Raw genomic sequence first — 10,000 nt, 5'->3', positions numbered from 1 at the left:
ATATCACACCTCTTGTAAGAGTTAAGACTGTATAGGTACTGATCCAGAAACTAAGTCACTTTTTTCATATTTCGTGCGACTGCGAGTTCAGATTACTATAAACATCACAATTATCAGAGCTGCCATAAGGGATGAAGGATTTGATCTTCAATGAACGGGCAAAAGGGGAGTAAATCGAAGAAGATAAAGGTAGTGAGACAGTTAATTAGGAAGAGACCGAAGGAAGCAATGTAGCAGCTGCTACAGAGAAAACGCCTTAAAGAACCTTCAGTAGTATTTCTGTAGTGTTGGAGACTTAACCTCTTATGGTGTCTATACAGGAAAGTCTGTCATATCAATATGCCTTGAATCATCTTACGCATTTACATTCTAATATGTAAGACATTTTGTGTAGGACACCCGATAAAACATTATGTCAATACATCCTATTTATGTCATTGTGTTAATGGTCCATTTTACGCATGATAAGGTATGATTGAATGAGAATTTTGTAGGCCATGTACTTGCAAGAACAGAAGAGATTACTGTCCGCTTTGTTTATTTTTTATTATGTCTCTTTGTGGACAAATTTGTATTAACAATTGTATATTTTTTGTCAATAAAAAAACTAACTAACTTACTACTTGGTCAACCAGCAAACTGCAAAAGAGCAGGAAATCATAGGTGATATAAGAAAGAAACGAGACGTTCCTCCATATAAAAGTTCCTCGTTGGACTAGTGGTTTTCGCGCTAGGCTACCAATCCGGTGGGCCGAAGTGCGATTCTCGGCTGGTCTAACGCGGAATCAGAGGAATTTATTTCTGGTGATAGAAATTAATTTCTCGATGTGATGTGGTTCGGATCCCACAAGAAGCTGTAGGTCCCGTTGCTAGGTGACCAATTGGTTCCTAGCCACGCCAAAATATCTAACCCTTCGGGCCAGCCCTAGGGGAGCTGTCAATCGGCTCAGTGGTCTGGTAAGACTAAGATATATACTTTTTCCTCCATAGAAGAGTTTGACATGAATGATTTCTCTCTTCCCACAGACGAACCCTTGCTCACGGGCGGGGAGTGTTCCTACGGGTGCCTGCAGTGTTCGCCGATCAACGGGTGCCTGGCCTGCAAGCACCCATACTTCCTCTACCTCCACCGAGACGGAAGCAGACAGACGGCGTCGTGTACGCGTTCCTGCCCCGGCGGATTCTACAAGCTCAAGAGGAAAAACAAACAAGGGTTCTGTGCCAGTAAGTTGCTGGGTCTGGGAATTTTCTTTCACCATTTCATCTTGCTTGCAGATGTCTAAGAAATTTGCTTCTGGATTTTATTACGGTTTTAGAATTGCAGATTCTTTTTATATTGTTTCATAAAGGAATACAAATAGTGAGTTGTGGTAAGTGGATGAGATTCTTTTCTGAATTCAAATGTTTAAGAGATTTGCTTCTGGATTTTATTACGGTCTTAAAATCGTAGATTCTTTTGTATTTTGTGGTAAGTGGATGGTATTCTTTTCTGAATTTTGTTACAATGATAAATCTTATTTTTATCTTATTTTCGCTAATTGGCATTTTATTTGTCCATGCAGAGAGCTGTTAGGTATTCTGAAAAATTTTATTTTATTTTGTTACGAGTTTTAAAATGGGGTTATTTTCATGTCCTTTTTCATGTCCTAACTGAATGGTTGCATATTCGGTAATTCATTTTGTTTATTTTCCCCAAATGACTGATTTATTTTCATTCGATTATATATTGCCATATCATACTTGATGGTAAGTGGAGCCACAATGCACCAAGTGTCAGGCCTTTCGCAAATTTATTGTCATTGACACTTGTTTTACATTGCTTCCTATATAACTCATTCATTTTTTTAGTGGATAACGTAATTCCAGTAAGCCTAGCATGCCTTCATCTTCTTATAAGTGATGTATGATTATCTGTTTAATCTCTCTCGTACTTCTCAAATAAAGTTTTTTGCCTAACCTGTGTCAATGCCAATAGCAGCAGTGCCCGGTAGGTTGGTAGTGCTGTCAATGCACCTCACGTGATGCACTGTAGACATTACTAAGGGTCTCTGCAGCTGCAACCTCATTCATTCCCTTTGCTGTGCCTCCGTTCATATTCATTCTTCCATCTGACTTTCCACCTTCTCTAACAATAACTTCATAGTGCAGCTGCGAAGTTTTCCTCCTGCTTCACCTTTCCAGCCTTTCTACTGCCTATTTCCCCTTTCAGCACTGAATGATCCCTAGTCCCAACTCTTGGCCTTAGGCCTAAATTCTATATGCTATTCTATTCTAGCAGCGGTGGTGATAGGTAACTCTATAACAGTCACTCAGAACCATTTATGCTTCACTGTTCTGCCTAATAGTCTATTATTACTTCTGTTCTTAGGTTTACAACTACAATTTTAATTATAATTACAATTGTTGCTGCAATTACTAGTTACTCTTGTAATTACGCTGAAATAGCAATTTAGCTTCAATTGAGTATGGATCCTGAAGTACAAGGTTCAGTTAAAATTCCCTTACAGCTTGAGATTACCACCTGCCTGTACCGGTTACCTGGACCTACCAGTTACTCAAATCCAGCCCGCATTTGATTTGTAATTCCTTTGTAGTTAATGCTTTGCCTGTAATTAAGAATAAAACCTAATTATTTGGACTTTATAAACAATATCTTTACGCGAATTAATTATAACTGCTGTAAACAACTGAAAAGAGAAATGTGACATCGAAATTCTAGAAGTCGGTCGCTAGAATCTTGATGTCTGGGTACCTCACATCGGAAGTAGGAGATAAGGGGAAAAGAAGAGAACGGAGAACTGAAGGACCGGAGAGAAATAGAGAGTAAAAGGGAAGAAGAACGAGGGAGAAGAGGAGGGCAAAGCGATATAGAAATGGAAAGAAGGGTAGACAAATATGATGATAGAGGATAAGGGAAGGTGAAACTGGATCACAAGAAGAAGAATAAGGAGAAGAAGAGAGAGATGATTCGTAATGAATAGTTTTAACGTGGAGAAAACAGAAGTCATTGTCAGAGGCTTCAATTTGTAATGGGTGTTGTCAAAAACGAGGTCTCATCTACGAGATCATTCATGAGAATTACGAAGGGGAGAGAAGAGAATGAATTCCGACTCTCGTTTCTTTAGATTTGTCACATTTACGATCGCAGACGGTGATTAGGAGTCTCCGCTGGGACCAAGTATAGCGATCACTCTCTGGAACGATGACTGCGCATTCGCTACCGGGAAAAAAAATGGCCGAAAAAGTCGCCAGAAAAAGTAGCCGGGGCCGCTGTCATTATAGCCAGCCTCATAGATATTTTCTTTATCAACTTATGCAAAGACAGGAGCAAATGGAGTTATATTGGCCACTTGAATGCCTTATCAGATTCCTCATGCCTGTAATATTCGATATCTGGCCGTTTATAACCATTCTTTCGCCTCTGCGATGCTAATGCGCCGTCGGATGTAACTGGAAAAAGCTGCGGAAAAATGTCTTCCTATGATCTCTCTCTCCCTCAGAATATTCTATTCTGTTCATTTCTCTCTCAACGTGTCATTTTATTATAATGTGGTCAACATTCCACGAATATTATCCTTTTATTTGGCCGCATTCACTTCAAAAGTTTGGTGTCTCTATTCTTAACTAGTGATGATTCCTGCATTAGGATACTCATTAGAAAGGTAGCAAAGGTGCTACTGAACTCCTCCGCTGTAGCTGATACCGACATAATAATATCAAATTGACAGAATTTACCAAATAACCCTGGCTTGCTGTTTTCGCCATAATACATTCTCCTTGCACTTTGATACATATTTGTTAATTTACTAATTATTTTATTTCTTTTTTGATAAGAGGGGTCTCTTCTCTCTCTATTTCGTTTTACCTCGTTTTACTTCTTCCTAATGAACACCATAATCTTTGGAAGTCAGTGGACCCTGTGAGCTTGTTCCGTAGGTTTCATCTTCTTGATAATAATAATAATAATAATAATAATAATAATAATAATAATAATAATAATAATAATAATAATAATAATAATAATAATAATAATGACACCAATCACGTCAAAATTCGATGCCATTTCATAATTAAAATTATTGATAACACTAGCGTCTTGCGCTGCATTCAAAACGTGACTTAAGGATAAATGTCATATTTTAATCTCTGTCCCGGAACTTTTTATTCAGGTCAATCAATATATGATACATCAAATGGCGTCACTCTACAAACTTTTGCAGCTGAAGGCACTTGGCTTTTGATTGCCCTTGTGCCCTTGTTGCCCTCATGATGCACGCTCTGGACATCATGGAGGCTGTCACGTGATGTTGCCTGTGTCTCAATTAGTGATTTTCCATGAGGCATCATCCTCTCGTCTTTCTTTGAAAGGAATTATTGTTATTATCTACTATATTCGGAAGATGACACCTATTCATATGGACCCAGGTTACCTAAGGGGCCAATGACTTGAAATTCAAGCTTCCAAAGAATATGATGTTCAATGGGTAGAAGTAAGAGGAGGTAAAGGGTAATACAGAAAGAAGGGATTATTTTAACAGCACAATTTCATCACTGATTATAAGGGTAAAAGTATTTCCTAATTGACTGGTTTCTGTTTCTTATCGCTACCAATTATGTGGCATTCCACTGAGGGGTGAAAGATGTGTATTTCTGGTGAAAGAAGTTCACTCTCGACGTGGTTCGGAAGTCACGTAAAGCCGTTGGTCCAGTTGCTGAATAACCACTGGTTCCATGCAACGTAAAAACACCATACAAACAAACAAACAAGCTACCAATTATGACTAGGACCATAGATGGATGGTTTCTTGTCTGTCCATTTTTCATGAGTTATATTTTAACAGACATTTTTCACATTCGCAAATGATCCCTGATCCTCTTTACCTGCCGAAATCAACCAGATTTGGTGAATTGCTGAACATCAGCACCACCAGTTTGCCGTAAATGAGATCCCTGATTCCTCACACCAACGGACTGTGAAATAGTCTCCCTGAGGAGGAGGTGCCATTCGAACCTCGAGGAAGTGCCATCGAACCTCGAGGAGGTGCCATTGAACCTCGAGGAAGTGCCATTCGAACCTCGAGGTGGTGCCATTCGAACCTCGAAAGTTCAAGCGAAGATGCAAAGCATTATTACCATAAAGCAGCTCTCCTTGTATTTTATACTTACTTTACATTGATGCCTATTTATTAATGTATTCATTCATATTTTTCTAATAACTCCCTTCTTTCTGTATTTTCTATTACCTTCTGTTACTTCTTTCAGACGAACAGCATATTCTTTGGAAGCTTTAATGTTATGTCAGTGGCCCTAGTGGCTTTGTTCCATATAAAGAGATTTGATAATAATAATAATTAATAATTAATTAATAATAATAATAATAATAATAATAATAATAATAATAATAATAATAATAATAATAATAATAATATTAATAATAATAATAATTACATTGAAAAAGCTGTTTCAATATTATTACTTTGTTGAATGCATATAGTAGACAAGCAGTATCATTTCTGTAAGATATGTATATATATATATATATATATTATATATATATATATATATATATATATATATGTGTACGTATGTATGTATGTATTAAGACCATGAAAGGATAATAAGAAAATACAGTGTGCCACCTCATGCAGCAAATTCACGAATCTAGGCATATTGCTCTGTCCTTGTTTTAGATTTGTAACTATGTAGGTATGTCAGTCTTGCTATTAAATAAAGTTTCTTTTTCTGTTGAAATGTGATAACTTAAAAATAATCAATAATAATAAAAAAAGACCAGGCACTAATGATGTTGTTGTTGTTGATTAAGCTGGCTTTATGCCAGCACGGGCTCTTGCTCATGGAGCAGCCCGTATAAGAGAAACCATTAATAGTTAAACCAATGTCGAAAGGAACCTCATGACCTCCCTCTTTGCAGAATGCATGTTGAGAGGGTGCGTAGAGTGTGCGACCAGGCACTTCTGTTCCGTCTGCAAGCGAGGACTGGTGAGGTACGCAGGGCGGTGCCGGAAGAGATGCCCAGAGGGTACGAAGCTCGGTGTCAGGTTCCCGGGCATGTGCCTCTCGGCGCCCGAGACGGTTCCAGGTATGTGATTGAATATTGTTCATATATCTATATAGCATTTCGAATCATAACGATCATATTTTCAAAATAACTATGCACCAAATGCAATGCACTTCATCATTACAGAAAATCTCATTCGAATAAATCCATACATTAAATATATACGTATATATATATATATATATATATATATATATATATATATATATATATATATATATATATATATTTTCATACTATATGTAAACCGAAGGGGAATTTTTTAGTTGATAATAATTTAGTTATCGATTTCTTCTCTGTCCACTAGGCAGTGGTTCGAACCCACGAGCGGACGAGATTATTATCGACTAAAAAATTCCCCTTGGGTTTACATATATGAAAATATATTAATTCCGAGGTAGAGCGAATTAGATATTAAAGGACATTTATAGCTATATATAGTGTATGGATTTGTTCAAATGAGATTTTCTGTGATAATAAAATACATTTCCTTAGTGTATAGTTATTCTGAAAATATCATTATTAAAATTCAAAATGCCGTGATAATCATAAAAACCATAATATTGAAAATAATAATTGTTACTATTTTTCAACATCAGTATTTTGTCGTTTCACATAAAAATGTAATGGTTGTAACAGTAATGATGACAATAGATATTATATCCTTATGAATGAACTAGTGAAAGGTGATCTCGTTCAAGAAGAGATTTGTAATTTAAATCTCTTCTTTCCTACCGTCATCCCTACGCTAAGTGGTCGGTTGCCTGATGCGCCTTTCCCTACATTCAGGCATGGTTTATTATTTGGCAAAGGGGTTTTTACGACCGCATGCCCTTGCTGCCATCAACCACAGTTATTGGCGGTGGGCCTCGCCTTTGACAAAAAAGTCCACAGTTATTGGCGGTGGGCCTAGCCTTTTACTTAATAAGTAAGACTGCAAGGCAGCAGTTTACATAGTTATTGGCGGTAGGCCTAGCCTTTTACTAAAAAGTAAAACTTGCAAGGCAGCAGTTTCCACAGTTATAGGCGGTGGCCCTAGCCTTTTACTTGAAAAGTAAGACTACAAAGCAGCAGTTTTCACAGTTATTGGCAGTGGGCCTAGCTTTTTACAAAAATGTAAGACTGCAAGACTGCAGTTTCCACAGTTATTGGCAGCGGGCCTAGCCTTTTACTTAAAAAGTAAGACTGCAAGGCATCAGCTGTCCTTTTAGCCGCCTTTTACGACACGCAGGGCCTACGGTGGTAGTATTTTTGCGCTTCCTACCACAGGGTGGAGATTTATAATTTAAATACATTATGGCAATTGGGAATTTACCGCAATAAATCTACGGGCGTAACACACACTTTTACATCAAATATGTGTTTTGGTGTTATATTCGACTGTATACTGAGATTAATAACTAGATAAAATAAACTGCGTAAAGTGCATCGTATGAGAAACTGAATTGATAGACACCATCTGTGTGCAAAATTCATAGAATGTTTAAAGAATATGTCCATGTTATTATTATCAATTATAAAGTCAATTACTAATTCTCTGTGCGTCATCTTGGTGTTTTACGAGTATAGGTAGAAGTTAAACATTTACATTTATTAACTGAGGACATACCATGAAGGTCGTGGTTAGTAGATAAATGATTGCAATGTACTGGATAAAAATGGTTTTTAAGAAATTCGATTTTGTGTTTCTATATTTTTTTATTTATATCTTTATTTTTATTTAGTCATTTATTTTTATTTATTTATTTATCTATTTATTTTGCTTCATACCTATGACACCAGAAATATTACTCAAACTGGATAAGTTCGAAGCTTTAGAATGGTGAATGTTTGAACTTTAAAATCTAGCGTCAGCTAAATTTTGGAAAAGCAGAGAGAGCAAATTTCTGGTCTATTTCACCAACTTAGGGTTCGACCAAAGAAAAGTCTATTCTGATTTATAATTTACAACTTCAATAAATAAATTCAGCAAAAAAAAAATAATAATGTAAATAAAAAAAGGGAAAGGTAAAAAACCAACTGAGTGAAGAAAATTTAACAGTTAGAATGCTAAATTTATTTAAGAAATAACATCCATATTGTAACGGAAGAAAATATGCTTCCGTAGCGAGCACCAACAACAGTAGAAAGTTTCAGGTAAACAGGAATTCAAATGAATTTTCTTCCGTAGCAAAAGCAAAAGTAACAGCAGAGACCAGTAGGCAGACAGATAGATAGATAGATAGTTTGATAGATATGGTGGATAACTGAGAAGATGGGCTTTAGTATCACTAAGAATTATATTTTAATTTAGAAATTAGGAAAAAGGAAAAGCAAGATAAATAAAAAACGAGTTAAATAATTGATTATATATTTAATTTATTTATACACTTATTTAGATAATGATTCAGAGATAAAGCTATCGAACTGCCAATTGAAGAAAAAGGAGGCAGGAATAGATTGCCAATTCTTAGCAAAACGCCTGTGTAGTAAATTCGGAAAGAGGCAGCAGCCTACCTCAGACACTCCCATGAATCACTATCGGAAAAACACTTTGGATTCACCACGGAGAAGAGAGACACTCATCATTTACGAGCGGGAAAACAGGCATTATCATAATTCGCGACTGGAAAATCAAACAGCCTCACGGTTTATCACTGTAAAAGAAGAGAGAGAGAGAGAGAGAGAGAGAGAGAGAGAGAGTACGAACAACAAATTCAACGAAGATTCGTCATGGCCGTCGAGTGACGGCGCCAGGACGAGCAGACCGGATCAGCTTCCGCCCTTCGCAGATCAGATGACGGCGCCAGCATCGTCCTTGAGGTACCACGCCTTCGGGATACTCCAGGATATATTTTATTTGCTTTTCTCAGGTGATAGATGCCGATTGGGCCGATATTAAATCAAATGAGAGGCGGGGCAGTCTCTGAAGATTGATGGCTGGTATTTGAGGACTGGAGAGGCACGAGGATTTCTTACGAAAAGGAAGAAGAGAAGGAGGCTTTGTCATAATATTAATAATAATGATAATAATGATATGTTAGTAAATAAATAATGATTATTTTAGTGGCAAAAAAGCAGTATGTAACAAAGTTGCAAGCTCATTTCAGAGAGAGAGAGAGAGAGAGAGAGAGAGAGAGAGAGAGAGAGAGAGAGAGAGAGAGAGAGAATATCGTTTAAATAACTAATTTTTAAAATTGTCGTCTTCTTCTCTGACGATAATCTTCAGTCGGAGTGTTTTTGCTATTTCATCCCATTTATGACAGTGGGTTATTATCTTTTTTAATTTAATGCTTAAAAATCATTAATGTATTTCCTAAATTTTGATTCCTCCTTTTCGCATTTTAAAATCAACATGTTATTACAAGTAATAGAATTATTCCTTCAGTTTTTTTAAGCTATCAGTTTGGCTCTAAAGAAGGCCTGCAGCCAACACTTATCCCCTGAGATGAAGTTCTCGGGTTGGAATTGCATTTCTTGTCTGTAGGATGACAGAATGCTTGAGATATCTGGCGTTGCAAGGATATGAAACGAGGTTAAGGTGTTTCAGTTTGGAGAAAGTCATTCAACCATTACAGCCTTTCGATTAGCACTTATTGGCGTCGAGTGAGCTTTTTCGAAAACAAATTCTCTTCTTTTGGTCATCATCGAAAGAAAATGGGGTCTTAGTGAATCATTTCATAAGTAATATTGAATATTATTTCTCTACTTTTTACTTCCATTAGTATAGCTAAGCTCAATGAGGATTATCGTCTTCCTAACTGATAATACCCATTCTCACAAATGATCATCAATTTCTTTATATAAGACATTTTTTTTCCAATTTACTATTCAATAATAATAAAAATAAGCTACGTACAGCTCTTTATACTCCTATTTTTATATGTATATATGTATGTTATATATATATATATATATATATATATATATATATATATATAC

At 36.4% G+C, this 10,000-nt stretch overlaps 1 protein-coding gene across 1 annotated transcript in view; it reads left to right on the top strand.

The window, feature by feature from the left end:
• Positions 1-10,000, top strand: part of LOC135209044 (R-spondin-3-like) — a 368,370-nt gene that overhangs the window by 351,790 nt on the left and 6,580 nt on the right. The window contains exons 3-4 of the mRNA XM_064241586.1: positions 1,027-1,224; positions 5,933-6,100. Of these exons, the coding sequence (XP_064097656.1) occupies positions 1,027-1,224; positions 5,933-6,100 (366 nt within the window). The remainder of the gene's footprint in view (positions 1-1,026; positions 1,225-5,932; positions 6,101-10,000) is intronic.

Source organism: Macrobrachium nipponense, chromosome 37 (genome assembly GCF_015104395.2).
Source record: "Macrobrachium nipponense isolate FS-2020 chromosome 37, ASM1510439v2, whole genome shotgun sequence".
Lineage (NCBI taxonomy): Eukaryota > Metazoa > Arthropoda > Malacostraca > Decapoda > Palaemonidae > Macrobrachium > Macrobrachium nipponense.
The sequence above is the reverse complement of the archived record's forward strand: the minus strand, read 5'-3'. Positions and strand labels throughout refer to the sequence as shown.